A 15,226-nucleotide genomic window follows, 5' to 3' on the forward strand; every position below is an offset into this window, starting at 1 on the left:
GTAGGAATAAGTAATAAATAAAATGAGAAGAGGGGTGGGGCGGACAGGGCAAGGGTTTGGAGTGGGTTGTAAGGAAACCTAACAAAATTCTGATTTTCTCCCCCATGGTGACTACTTCAATTTTTTTTTAAAAAAAAAATCGAATGTCAGATTATTATTATTTCTTTTGTGTGTGTGTGTGTGTTCCTGCTTTTCTGGTGTCCTGAGCATGTCCTTAGCTGCCCTGTTGGTTCATCCAGTACTGCAGGAAGTCAAACTTGAGTTGAAATTAACTATCACCAAACCCCCTACATCCATTTTCCTCCCATCAGCTGATAAGAATGGATGCAAATTCCCAGTGGTTTGTTGCTGCTGTTGTTGTTTAAAAAAACCAACTCTTTTGCACAGAAGAGCTCTTGCACAAAGCAGCTGCATTAAAAAATAAAAAATTGCCCCTGCAGGCAAGGAAGGAAAGGAAGAAGCAGCCTTTGGTGCTCCAAATCCTTGCTGGACTTGGAGCAGCAGTTATTATTATTACAGTGGTACCTCGGGTTACAGACGCTTCAGGTTACAAAGACTTCGGGTTACAGACTCCACTAACCCAGAAATAGTACCTCAGGTTAAGAACTTTACCTCAGGATGAGAACAGAAATCACACGGCGGCAGCGGGAGGCCCCATTAGCTAAAGTGTTACCTCAGGTTAGGAACAGTTTCAGGTTAAGAACAGACCTCCAGAACGAATTAAGTTCTTAACCTGAGGTACCACTGTATTACTATTAGTTAACAAATTCATGGTAAGTACCGGCACCTATATTTATAGGGGGGGGGGAGCACTGATTAACATCATTATCATTACTTCTGCCATTTTGTGCCGAGCTGGAATATTGAGAAAATGGTATTATAAAATGAAAATCAAAGGTGTCCAGGCATCTACAGAAATGCCTCAGCACATGCCCAAAAAAGACCTCAGGTTTCCTGGCAGGAATAAACACAGATTTACTTATCACGACTGAGGTTGTCTGCACGCTCCTCTTTCCTTTGCATCCAGTGTGTGTGCACAAAAAATAATAGATCTACCTGATGGCCAACCCATGGAGACATTGCTATGCATCTCTAAGTAGTATTATTGTGGGTTTATGAAATGATTGTATAATCTTAGAAGGTTGTGTAATTTTAGAAGGAGTGTGGCTGTGACCACCATCATGACGCGGCGCTCCTAAACTTGCCACTGCACAATTCACAGGAGACAGAAATGTATTGCAGTGCATGTGGTTTCTGATATTTTGTAATCCGAAGGCAGGAAATTTCCTTTCAATCGGCTGCCACTCATCCGCCTTCTCTGACCCCAATAGTTCACAGCTGCTGACACTTCCTGCTCATACTTTCTTCAGACGGTGTCCTATCAAGCTTTCCTGCTATCCTGAGCTGTTAAAACATTTGCAGAAATTCCTGAGTTCGTTGGAAGGAATTGTTTCTGCTAGTGATGCTTGAGATGAGTAGTGGCAGCAGCAACTAGCCAACCCTCTTGGTTAAATCGCTCTTGGGTATTTCGGCGTATACGACGGCTGGTGTCCCATTATCCATCTTAGTCTGGCACCCTCCAGCCTCTCTGAACTCTAGAGCTGAGTATTTGATTTGATCGGCTGCCTGGATGGCATTGGGGAGGGAAAGAGAAAAGAGACACGAGAAGAAGAAGAAGAAGAAGAAGAAGAGTTTGGATTTGCTATCCTGCTTTATTATTACCCGAAGGAGTCTCAAAGCGGCTAACATTCTCCTTTCCCTTCCTCCCCCACAACAAACACTCTGTGAGGTGAGTGGGGCTGAGAGACTTCAGAGAAGTGTGACTGGCCCAAGGTCACCTAGCAGCTGCATGTGGAGGAGCGGGAAGCAAACCCGGTTCACCAGATTATGAGTCTACCGCTCTTAACCACTACACTACAGTGGCTCTCACCACGAGGCAAAAATAAATAGTTTTAAGAACAGCCTGGCTAGATCAGACCAAAGACGCATCTTGTCCAGTATCCTTTTGACCACAAGGGTCAGCCAGGTGCCAATGGGAAGCCTGCAAGCCGAACTTTCCATATTTATTTAATTCCTGCCTTTCCTCTGAGATCAAGTGACATGCACATGCATCTTTCCCATCCCCAAAACAATCCTGTGAGGTAATTTAGGCCAAAAGCGTGAGCTTGGCCCAAACGGCTTAAGGTGAACCATGGAATGGTATATAAAGAAGTGTGAGATACAGCAATTAATGATAAATTAACGAGCACTGTCAAAGTAAGAAGGGGAATATGGAAGAGAAATGACTTTGAGGAAATTGGGAAGATATTTGTAGAAAGGAGTCACACCATCTCAAGAAGTGGTTTGGGGTTTTTTGGGGGGGAAAGTTGCATAGTTATGATAAATAATGGTCTCATTTTTATTTGTATTATTATTACTTTATTTTTAAAAAGGTCACCCAGTGAGCTTCATGACTTATCGGGGATTTGAACCCTGATCTCCTATGTCCAGTCTTTATTAAGCCTTTACCCATACCAGCCCCCAACTCCTATAACAATAGGATCAGGCCCCCGGTTATCCTCAGTAGGAACAGGAGAAGTTAACCAATTAGAGGTTACCTCCATGTAGGTGTGGTCTTCCGTTCCAGGTTCTGCTTCTTCTCTTCTCTTTGAAGATCCTTCTGGTCCTGGGATCAAAAGAAGGGCATAAGACAGGGAGAGTGAAACCACAGCCTTGGGCATTGGACTCCAACTCCCATCATCCTCATGCCATAATTAAAAAAGAGCCATAAGTAGGACAAAAGCCCTACAACTCACCATCTGGGTCCTTCCTCGCTTGCATTTCCTTCGCCTTCGTAGTCTCACTGGGGATTAAAAGAATGACAGAGAAATGCTTTCTGCGTGTTTGCTATTCACAGTGTTCATTCGGACAGGAGAAATGTGCTGTGTTTGAGTGGGCATTTTATATCACCAACAACAATACACTTCTGATAAGGCACGGTAAATTGAGACTCTGTCCATACAGCTCCAATTTTGTGATTTGGTTGTGCGGCTGTTGTTTCCAGAGCCTCGTGGAATGCTATTTCAGGATTGGCCGGTTACATTTTAGATGCTTGAGCCGAGTCATGGCTTTCAGAGCATGTGGTGACAGGGCAGAGATCCTGAGATAGTGTAAGTCCACAGCATCTGGTTGGAGACCAGGGGTTGTATCCAGGGGACCCATTGAAATCAATAAACCTAAGTCAGTTGCGTCTATTGCCTTCAATGGGTATATTCTATGTATGAGTAGCATTGGATATGACCCCAAGTTCCAAGGAGACCAAAGTTCTGGGGTGACAGAGCACATATTTATTGGACTCTGAGAGACTGATAAAGTTGGTCACTTAACAGAGTTGGATTTTAAAAGGTAAAGGTAAAGGACCCCTGACAGTTAAGTCCAGCCGTGAATGACTTTGGGGTTGCGGCGCTCATCTCACTTTACTGGCCAAGGGAGCCGACGTTTGTCCGCAGACAGTTTTTCCAGGTCATGTGGCCAGGATGACTAAGCTGCTTCTGGCAAAACCAGAGAAGTGCATGGAAACGCCGTTTACCTTCCCGCTGGAGCAGTACCTATTTATCTACTTGCACTTTTTGGCGTGCCTTCGAGCTGGGACCGAACAACGGGAGCTCACCCCGTCGCGGGGATTCGAACCGCCGACCTTCCGACTGGCAAGCCCAAGGACCAATAGCGAGAAAAATTCCATCTCTGATGTAAGTGGACTAGGAAAAAAATTCTTGGAATTTCTGAGAATGCTTCCACTTTAGTGCTAAATTTCCATTACATAAAAGCTAGCCATTTCAGTCCACTTGGGTCATTGCAAAAATAAAAAGATCAAACTTGGAATGTGGATTCAGAAATAAAACCAAGGATATTTGCCTATTCAGGAGTTCTTCTAAGGAGTATTGAACCTCAGCATCTCTAGGTGGCGCTGTTGGTCTGATTGTATCAGAATATAAATGTATGTTACAAGTTCATGGTTATGTGGAGACATATTGAATCCTTTCAGAAACCAGTATTTTGCAGGCACAAACGGATGATTGCATGGACTGGAAACTCCAGTCTAAGTAACATACATAAAAAAACCACTCCAATTTCGGTACCTGATGCTGTGTGAGCGACGATTCCTGCAGATGAGGAATACGACAACTCCCACCAAGACGAGAGCAAGGAGTCCAGCTACGCAGCCCCCAATTATACGCGGGTCAGCCATATTCCCTACATCATTGGGGGTGGGGGGGTGGGAAACGACAACCAGCTTAGAAATGCAAACACCTCATTGGGCAGGAGGAAGATGGGGTGGGGCAGCTTTACATACAAAGGGGACTCCCACCCAAAAATTCCCCTCCCCACCTGCCCTTTCTCCTGAATGCAAAGATTTATTTATTTATTTTCAAATGCTTTTTATTGAGTTTTCTTTAACATAGACAAACAAAATAAATACTCTAAAATTCAGCAGTCATGTGTCCACTTGTTTTCTAAACGCTCTACCGCGTGCGGACTTCCCTCCCTCCCTCCAACACGCTTTCATATTGAATTTTCTCTTTTTTCGCAGATTCTTCATAGCATCCTATACACATCACAAAATTAATTTTAATCCTACTACCGTCTTTAAACATCTACAGTTATTACCTATATGCTCAACAAATTTACTCCATTCATTTTTGAACTTTGATTCCCCTTGGTGATGGATCTTGTGGGTCAGTTTTGCTAATTCTACATATTCAACCATTTTTGTCTGCCACTCCGCTAATGTTGGTATTTCCTGAGTTTTCCATTTTGGGGCTACTAAAATTCTGGCGGCAGTCGTAGCATACATAAATAATCTCTGATCTGCTTTTATTATTTCATCCCCTATCAAAAATTTCTTTTTCAAAGCTGAGCCAAAACAACCCTTCGGCTTACTTCTGAGGTGTGTGGAGTCTTTGGTTCTCTGGATGTTTAACTCCCCCTAATCTTGGCCATTGGCTATGCTTCTTGAGGCTGATGGGAGTTGTAGTTCAGATATACCTGGAGGGCCAAAGTCCCCCACCCCCACCCCTGTTGTAAATGTATCTCCATGGTGGGAAAAGCAGCTCCTATTAATAATAATAAATAATATTTTTTTATTTATACCCTGCCCTTCCCGGTTCAGAAAACTGGGCTCAGGGCAGCTAACAACAAATTTAAAACACTTAATTGATGCAACAAAAAACCAGCATAAAATACAGTATAAAACGTGAATAACAATAAATTCAGAATTCAAAAATCAATTTAGGGGGGAAATCCATCCAATAAACATTAGATGACCACCCGGGCTAGCTGGCTGAATTAGTCCTATTTGGGCCAGCGAGGAGACCAGGGGAGAATTAGCTGTGGGATCCCAGAGCGGGTAATCTTCATAAAAAGGGGAGGGGGAGGGAAGGAAATGGGAATAAAAGATCAGGCTAAGTTCAAATTAAAGGCCAGGCAGAATAGCTCTGTCTTACAGGCCCAGCGGAAGGAGGTTAAATCCTGCAGGGCCCTGGTCTCATGGGACAGAGCATTCCACCAGTTCAGAGCCATCACTGAGAAGGCCCTGGCCCTGGTGGAGGATAGTCTGACTTCCTTAAGGCCTGGGACCTCTAAAATATGGTTATTCATGGACTTTAAGTTCTGCTGAGGGGCATACCAGGAGAGTTGGTCCCATAAATATGAGGGCCCTAAGCTATTACAATACAGTAAGGTAATGCATCCTTTAAGGTACAAAAACCCTGTCTTTGTTTCTTGTTTTAAGTGGTGCCTTGTCATCTATGGGCTGTTGCAGACATGCATGTTCCTTGTATGATGGGGTGGTGATTTGTACGTATGAATAAGCCATCACAGATAAAAGATACAATAATAGGTCTCTTACACGGCCTCGGACCAGTATACCTGAAGGAGCGTCTCCACCCCCATCGTTCAGCCCGGGCACTGAGGTCCAGCTCCGAGGGCCTTCTGACGGTTCCCTCCCTGCAAGAAGCAAAGTTACAGGGAAGCAGGCACAGGGCCTTCTTGGTAATGGCACCCGTCCTGTGGAACGCCCTCCCATCAGATGTCAAAGAAATAAACAAGTATCTGACATTTAGAAGACATCTGAATCTGAAAGCAGCACTGTTTAGGGAAGTTTTTAATGTTAGATCTTTTATCGTGTTTTTAATATTCTGGGAGCCCCTCAGAGTGGCTGGGGAAACCCAGCCAGATGGGCGGGATATAAATAAATTATTATTATTAATAATAATTATTATTATTACAACATCACATCAACACTGAAAGGTCAAGCTTCTCAGTTGAGAGTCAGTCCACACATTCAGTTTGCAGCCATCAAGGAATGACTGAATGATGGAATTATAAGAAACCTTGGAATGAACACTCATGGAAGAACTGGGCCTGTTTATCACAACTAAAATGTCTACAAGCCTTTGCCAAACTCGACACTCACCTTCCACATGAGGGTTTGGCTCAGACAGTGTGTCATCCTCCATTCTTGGATTTTCTAAATTGCCTTCCAAACAGTAGCCATTCTGACAGGCAGAACAGCTCCAGAGACCATAATAGCGGCTAGAAAAACGTTCTATTGTTATGACGTTCCTTTTTACCCGGATATCTGTACTATTGTTGGAAACCGGCAGGCCATTTTGGGTCCATGTGATCTTCGTGTTGCCATCAGATTTATCCCTTCTCTGGTCCTTACAGGGATTACAGGAGAGGGTTACCGAACCATGGTGTTGAGGGGGTGTGGTAGAAGGTCTGACATGAATTCCATTTTCTTTATCTGACATAAATGAACAAATGGATAAGAACGATAAGGCCTGGGGAGCTAACCTCAGTTCTTCCCGTGACCGGATTTCCTCCTATGCTATTCCTCTAACAGAGACTACGGTTCTTTCATCCCAATTACCGTATTTTTCGCTCTATAAGACGCACCAGACCACAAGACGCACCTAGTTTTTGGAGGAGGAAAACAATAAAAAAAAAATCTGAATCTCAGAAGCCAGAACAGCAAGAGGGATCACTGCGCAGTGAAAGCAGCGATCCCTCTTGCTGTTCTGGCTTCTGGGATAGCTGCACAGCCCGCATTCGCTCCATAAGACGCACACACATTTCCTCTTACTTTTTAGGAGGGAAAAAGTGAGTCTTATAGAGTAAAAAATACGGTACTCTACATTTCGAGGTCCTGATTGCATTTCCTTCCATGCCCCCATTGTGGCAGTGTTGGGAAAAAGAAAACAAATTAACATGACACTGGGGTGGGCAGAGAGGTTCAAATCTCTCTGTCCAGCACAGTGTTCTGATGGGGTTACAAATTACTCTCCTCCTTGGACATCAGATAATTCATTTTGCCCCAGCCAACTCTGGGCAGCTTCCAACATATATAAAAACATTAAACATTAAACATTTTTTTAAAAAAACTTCCCCATGCAGGGCTGCCTTCGGATGTCTTCCAAAGGTTGTATAGTTACTTATTTCCTTGGCTCAGCGGGTCACATAACTCCATACCCTCCAACATTTCTGTGATGAAAATAGGGATGTCCTAAGGAAAAACGGGACATTTTGGGATCAAATCAGAAACCAGGACAGCTTCTGTAAATCCAGGACCGTCCCTGGAAAATAGGGAGACTTGGAGGGTCTGAAATCATCTGAGGTCATGTTGGATCCACACCACAAATTTAAAGCTTATTCCACTTTTAATGATTACCGTATTTTTCCCTCTATAACACGCAGATTTTTTCTCCTAAAAAGGAAGGGGAAATGTCTGTGCGTGTTATTGAGCGAATGTGTGGTCCCTGGAGCCAAATGGCAAAAAAAATCAGGCAAAAATCAAATCGCGCGTCTCGGAGAAGGGAAACCTGAAAAGAGGAAGTGGCTGCTTTCCTGCATTCTGCCTCAGGGTCTTACTGCCCACCCTCCTCTGTTTCCTTGCTGTGTTTGCTCAAACGGAACAAAGAGCAGGGAAAGCCCCTCCCCTCCAGGCAAGCAGAGTGTCGTCTCTGTGCTCCGGTGCTGCTGAAAACATGCCGGAGGGAGAGAGAGAGAGAGAGAGAGAGAGAGAGAGAGAGAGAGAGCTGGCTGGCTTGGGTGGGTAGGTGAGGGAAAACTTTTGCCTTCCTTTCCTCCCTCCCGTTATACCCCTCTCCTGCATTCTTAGCCAGCTGCTTCTCTGCACACCCCTCTCGTGCTCCTTGTCCATTCTGTATTTTTCCTTCCTTCCCCACTTAAAATGTGGTTAAAAAGCATGGATCCACATGGATCCTCAGGATCTTTGCATTGGGTCACCCCAAATTCACCATCAGATCACATAGCACGTCCATGGCTACAGCCTGCCCCCAAAAAATCACACACGCACTGTTGCCTGGGGCTGCAATGGTGCAAAAATGTGGTTAAAAAGCATGGATCCACATGGATCCTCAGGATCTTTGCATTGGGTCACCCCAAATTCACCATCAGATCACATAGCACGTCCATGGCTACAGCCTGCCCCCCAAAAATCACACACGCACTGTTGCCTGGGGCTGCAATGGTGCAAAAATGTGGTTAAAAAGCATGGATCCACATGGATCCTCAGGATCTTTGCATTGGGTCACCCCAAATTCACCATCAGATCACATAGCATGTCCATGGCTACAGCCTGCCCCCCCCCAAATCACGCACCCACTGTTGCCTGGGGCTGCAATGGTGCAAAAACGTGGTTACAAAACATGGATCCTCAGGATCTTTGCATTGGGTCACCCCAAATTCACCATCAGAGCACATAGCATGTCCATGGCTACAGCCTGCCCCCCCCAAAATCACACACCCACTGTTGCCTGGGGCTGCAATGGTGCAAAAACGTGGTTACAAAGCATGGATCCACAGGGATTCTCAGGATTTTTGCATTGGGTCACCCCAAATTCACCATCAGATCACATGTCTGTGGCCACAGCATGAAGCACAAAAATGATACATCCACTGTTTCATTCAGAATGTTTTTTCCCTTGTTTTCCTCCTCTAAAAACGATGTGCGTGTTATGGTCAGGTGCGTGTTATCGAGCGAAAAATACGGTACTTACGGCTTCCCCAAAGGAATCCTGGGAACTGTCTTTGGTTCAGGGTGCTGGGCATTGTCGCTCTGGGAAGGGTCTCCTAACAAACCTCAGCACCTTTGACAAGTAACAGTTCCCAGGATTCTTTGAGAGAAGCCTTCTTGGTGGTGGCGCCTGCCCTGTGGAACACCCTATCATCAGATGTCAAGGAAATAAACAACTATCTGACTTTTAGAAGACATCTGAAGGCAGCCCTGTTTAGGGAAGTTTTTAATGTTTGATCTTTTACAGTGTTTTTAATATTCTGTTGGGAGCCAGCCAGAGTTGCTGGGGAAACCCAGCCAGATAGGCAGGGTATATATAATAAGTTGTTGTTGTTGTTGTTGTTGTTGTTGTTGTTGTTGTTGTTGTTGTTATTAACTGTTAAACCGGTATAACACTGCGTTTAAAGTGGATTTGGCCAATGTGCATCTAAGCTCCACCCAGGGCCGGATTTAGGTTTGATGAGGCCCTAAGCTACTGAAGGTAATGGAGCCCTTTATGTGTCCAGCTGTCCTTTTTCTTTTTTTTTGTATATAATTTTTATTAGTTTTCTTTTCTAACAACAAATATCAAAATAATTTCCAAACATACATTCTACATCCCACCCCACTGCCCGTTGACTTCCTTCAGCTTCCCCTCTGGTTTGTTACATTAAATGATACAATCTGCTATTCCTTATCTGTCAAAATGTTATTACAATGTTATTCTTCAGGCATTTTGTTAAGTAAAGTTGTGAAGCTCCTGAGTCCATTCCTTTCAGTTGTTTCTGCAGATAGTTCATTGGTAGGCAAACTAAGGCCCAGGGGCTGGATCCGGTTCAATTGCCTTCTAAATCCAGCCCGTGGACGGTCCGGGAATCAGCGTGTTTTTACATGAGTAGAATGTGTCCTTTTATTTAAAATGCATCTCTGGGTTATTTGTGGGGCCTGCCTGGTGTTTTTACATGAGTAGAATGTGTCCTTTTATTTAAAATGCATCTCTGGGTGATTTGTGGGGCATAGGAATTTGCTCATTCCCCCCCCCCTTCAAAATATAGTCCGGCCCCCCACTAGGTCTGAGGGTCAGTGGACCGGCCCCCTGCTGAAAAAGTTTGCTGACCCCTGAGATAGTTTATGAGAGGTTCCCATTCTTTTTAAAAAATCACTACTGTCTTTTTCATGGCACTTATCCGTTAGCTTTGCTGATGTCCTTTGTCAACAACAAATTGTCGGTGGTTTCTTTTTTGTTGTTGTTGAATATATGCTATATGATGCTTTTGAATTATGGTGCTGGAGGAGACTCTTGAGAGTCCCATGGACTGCAAACCTATCCATTCTGAAGGAAATCAGCCCTGAGTGCTCACTGGGAGGACAGATCCTGAAGCTGAGGCTCCAATACTTTGGCCACCTCATGAGAAGAGAAGACTCCCTGGAAATGACCCTGATGCTGGGAAAGATGGAGGGCACAAGGAGAAGGGGACGACAGAGGACGAGATGGTTGGACAGTGTTCTTGAAGCTACAAACATGAGTCTGACCAAACTGCGGGAGGCAGTGGAAGACAGGAGTGCCTGCCGTGCTCTGATCCATGGGGTCACGAAGAGTCAGGCATGACTAAACGACTAAACAACAACAACAACAATATGCTATATGGTAATTTATGGACCTAAGAGGTATCTAAAGCCATTTGCACATAACAAAATATGTATTTTATCAAAGTAATTGTTGAACTGAAATACAATTAAGAAGAAGTACCGTATTCTTCGCCCTATAGGACGCACTTTTCCCCCTCCAAAAATGAAGGGGAAATGTGTGTGCGTCCTATGGGGCGAATGCAGGCTTTAGCTGAAGCCTGGAGAGCGAGAGGGGTCGGTGCGCACCGACCCCTCTCACTCTCCAGGCTTCAGGAGAGCCCCACTGCCAGCCCCACAAGCTCGGGGGACAGCGGGGAGGCGCAGCGTGCCATCCCGCTGCCCGCCCACATGGTTTGGAGGCTGGTGGCGGGCTTCCCCCGCCCCCAGCCCCGCAAGCTCCCAGAGCGGGCTTCGCGCAGCTCTCCTTTATTTATTTTATTTTTCCTTTATCCCCCCCCCAAATCTAGGTGCGTCCTATGGGCCAGTGCGTCCTATAGGGCGAAAAATACGGTATGTTATTAGTGAAATGGGGGGGCAAGAGAGTGGGGCCCTAAGCTATAGCTTGTTAACTTATAAGTAAATCTGGCACCCACACTGCCATGTAACCTCCCAGTATTTTTACCAGGCTCCACGGAGAAGTAGATCTGTGACGAATTCCTTTTGCCGTTGGAACAGTAGAAAGTGCCTGAGTCATTCATGTAGAGGTTTTTGAGGATGAGGACTAAGTTCCTCTCTCCCTTTTCTCCCTGCTTTTCTGCTCGCGATTGAAACCACTCCAGCAGCACATGGTCTTCTCCAACCGAACTTGTAGAGAATATTTCCTGCTTGCCTCCATGGCTGAAGCCAGCACAGATGGGGTACCACGGAATCCAGTACCAAGTCAGTTTGGGCCCCTGAAGTTGGCAGGGAATTTCGACCTCTTCTCCAGCCTCCACTGAAAGCACTGCCATGAGTTAATTTGTATGAGAGTGGGAAAACTGCTAAGCAACACGCAGTGGCGTAGCGTGGGGGGTGCGGGGGGGCCGGCCGCACCGGGCGCAACATCTGGGGGTTAGGGTTAGGGGGCGCAAATCCACGGGTTAGGGGGTGCAAATTACTTGCCTTGCCCCGGGTGCTGACAACCCACGCTACGCCACTGGCAACACGAGGTGGCAATGATCACACTGAAATATTTTGTGAGAATCATAGAATTGTAGAGATGGAAGAGAGCCATCTAGTCTAGTCTAGTGTGGAACTCGAACCCACAACCCTGAGGTCAAAGAGTTTCATGCTCTATCGGCTGCATTCCGGTGAGAGGGGGATCCCTAGTTCCAGGGGTCTGTCTCGGGTATGGAACTGAAAACAGAATCCCGCAGATATTTTTTTAACTGAAATTGTGACATTGGAGTCATTCGATACGATAATCTTTATTGTCATTGTTCCATACAGAACAACGAAATTGAGAAAATCTACATCAGACATTCAAAAACCAACAAGCCTGCTATCCCAGCTATCCCAGCCTGGTTAACCCCCTAAAAACTCTGATACCCCATAATTAAATACAATATACTCCCACAGAGTGGGAACATGAATCATGTTGGAATGGTGTCATAGACCGCATAAACACCAAACCTCTAAAGTACATTCAAAACACATCCCACACACACACCGAAAGAATCCTGGGAACTGTAGTATAGTCTTTACCAAGGTACAATTCCCAGCAGCCTTAAATGGCTGTCTACACATGGATGTGTACACACCATACATTTAAAGCTCATGAGCCCCCCTGTTATGTACTGAGTTGAATAGGATCCAAACTGCAGCAGTCTGATTGGTCCTAGAACAATAGGATCCAAAAGGCAGCAGTCTGATTGGTCCTAGAACAATAGGATTCAGAATGCAGCAGTCTGATTGGTCCTAGAACAATGCAGCAGTATGATTGGTTGGCAGGAACCACCCAATCATGCTCCAGATAGAAGTGAATCCACAACCTGATTGGCTTACAGTAGAATTCCGGAATTAGCCAATCATGTGCAGCCCATTGTGTAAATAATGTATATAAAGCAGATGCTTTGAGGGGACTTTGATTCATTCCTCCTCACCACTATGAGCTGAATAAAGAGCATGAAATCACTTTGCGACTCTGAGTATATTTCACTGGCGACGAAGGTGGGATCCCGCTGAGCTGACTGCCACACACATCTGAGTATATTTCACCCCCCAAAAAAGACTCATGGGAACAGGAAGTGTTCTGAGAAATATAGTTTCTTGAGGGAGTGCACTACAGTTCCCATGATACTTTGGGAGAAGCTGTGTGCCTTATTGTTTTTGGTGTGGAACTTTTACCAGAAACCAGAAGAATCTGTCAGTTAATAATAATAATAAAGTCATACCTGCCTCGAAGTTTCCTTGCCTCTTCCTGGGAAGGGTTTGCGGCTTACCCCTGCAAGCATCTGTCATCAAAATAGCCAGGGCGGTCGCGGCCAGAATTAAGAAAGGAAAGGGCTTCATGGGGGAAAGCGGAGAGGGGGGTTCTCCAACCGTGCCTTTCCGCAGCACGGCAGCTTCTGCTTCTCAAGAGGAACTGTGGCAAGAACGTGCAAGAGGGAGGCCGCGAAACTCGACAGGAGAGGGGATGAGAAAGAGGAAGGGAGGAGAGTTCTCTATGAGGAAACATGACTCTAGGCTGCGAAAACAGACTGTGAGTGGATAGTGTAATTATACTGTTTCGCCACTAGGTGGCTCTGGATAAAATTGTATCTAGACCTGAGTCCAGGACTTCTTGTGTCTGTTTTGTTCTTTTAGGAGAGGGGTGATCAAAATTCCTATCCGGCTTCCTGAGTTGTATGTCCTCTTAAGTTTTCCGTGATAGTGGCTGGGTGTGTTTGTTTAAAAATGTTTTAAGATAACTGTAATAATAATAATAATAATAATAATAATAATAATAATAATAATAATTTATTATTTATACCCCACCCAGCCACTCTGGGCAGCTCCCAACAGAATTAAAAGCACAATAGAACATCACACAGAACATTGAATTATGGTGCTGGAGGAGACTCTTGAGAGTCCCATGGACTGCAAGATCAAACATCTCCATTCTGAAGGAAATCAGCCCTGAGTGCTCAATGGAAGGACAGATCCTGAAGCTGAGGCTCCAGTACTTTGGCTACCTCATGAGAAGAGAAGACTCCCTGGAAAAGACCCTGATGTAGGGAAAGATGGAGGGCACAAGGAGAAGGGGACGACAGAGGACGAGATGGCTGGACAGTGTTCTCGAAGCTACCAGCATGAGTTTGACCAAACTGCGGGAGGCAGTGGAAGACAGGAGTGCCTGCCATGCTCTGGTCCATGGGGTCACGAAGAGTCGGACACGAATAAATGACTAAACAACAACAACAAGACTTTAAAATTCTTATCACAGTATCTGTATGCGGTGTGTGTGTGTGTCCATAGCTTTCACCAGATTCTCAAAGGAGTCCATGACCCAAAACATGTTAAGAGGCACTGCTTTCGAGGGAGGAAAATCTCCCTTCTTGTTGCTGTTATTAGATGCTTAGGAATCAGGGGCTCAGGCTGTCTGGTTACAGCATCTCCTCTAGAAGTTCACCTTCCGCCCACAAGTAACTCATCGCTGACCACAATTTATGACCACAATGGGGGTTTCTTGACTCCCTTTTAGATTTTCTTTCCATGTGGTTGAAAGTTTCCTCCCCGTCCCCCAGCTCAACACAGAACGTAGGCATGTGCGTTTCAGCAGGGCCTGGAAATTTGCAGTTGTCCTGAGGCGGGGAGTCCCTCTGGTCGACAAGTAGGTCATACGATGATGACAGCAAATGTGGCAACAGATGGGGGACGAGAGATCACCTGAAATTTACCACCGAAGCTTCCTTTTCTCACTTCTTGCTTCTGCTTTTCTGACCTGAGGGACTTTCCCCACCTTCCTCCTTCTCGATCCTGGAGATATTTATATTTTACCCTGTTCACAGCTGGCCCAGGCAGGTGAGGGGGTGAGTAAACTTAAGGTTGCCAACTGAGGGCTTACACCTCCCTTTTCTAATACAGTCTGGCAAGTATCTGTTAAGCTGAGCACACTATCAATATGCGGAAGAGATTCAGGAACTGAGTATTTACCATCACAAAAGAATGGCCAGACTGCCCAGAAAGTGCAATCAGTGACCATTATAAGGTATCTGGCAGACAGAATTTCTGCTGTAGACCGCCTCCTCTGCTATTGACCGCCTCCTTCTGTGATGTATGTATGCTGTTGCAGGGTGTGGTCTTGGGCTACAGGGTGGGCAATTTCAAAAGTCTGTATAAGAGCTTGCACACCAATGTTCTGGGTTCCTCCTCCCTCCTGCGTGGGGCAGAGGGTTGAGACCCTGTTGCAACAGCTTTAATAAAGATCAGGCTTACTAGCTGCTTTGCTTCTCAATATTCTCTGGTTAGCCTCTGTTATTTTCTCCAACCAATAGAGAACTTACATAAGGACTCTATACGTGCTCTTGGGAAAAGGAGCAGTTTTGGGGGGGACAGGAGGTGGGCTGGTGTGGAGGACTC

The 15,226-nt window shown here is 45.3% G+C and overlaps 2 protein-coding genes across 2 annotated transcripts in view; one reads left to right on the plus strand and one right to left on the minus strand.

The window, feature by feature from the left end:
• Window positions 1-15,226, plus strand: part of LOC310757070 (uncharacterized protein) — a 179,530-nt gene that overhangs the window by 10,503 nt on the left and 153,801 nt on the right. The gene's annotated exons all lie outside the window — the stretch shown is intronic.
• Window positions 1,136-13,341, minus strand: MPIG6B (megakaryocyte and platelet inhibitory receptor G6b). Its single transcript, XM_083602153.1, has 7 exons — window positions 13,060-13,341; window positions 11,310-11,630; window positions 6,455-6,787; window positions 4,119-4,233; window positions 2,796-2,842; window positions 2,598-2,665; window positions 1,136-1,626 (listed from the first exon to the last, which is right to left on the minus strand). The coding sequence occupies exons 1-7, from the start codon at window positions 13,175-13,177 to the stop codon at window positions 1,492-1,494; spliced, it is 1,137 nt and encodes a 378-aa protein (XP_083458279.1). The 5' UTR covers window positions 13,178-13,341; the 3' UTR covers window positions 1,136-1,491.

This window comes from Podarcis filfolensis (genome assembly GCF_964270895.1).
Source record: "Podarcis filfolensis genome assembly, chromosome: 2".
NCBI lineage: Eukaryota > Metazoa > Chordata > Lepidosauria > Squamata > Lacertidae > Podarcis > Podarcis filfolensis.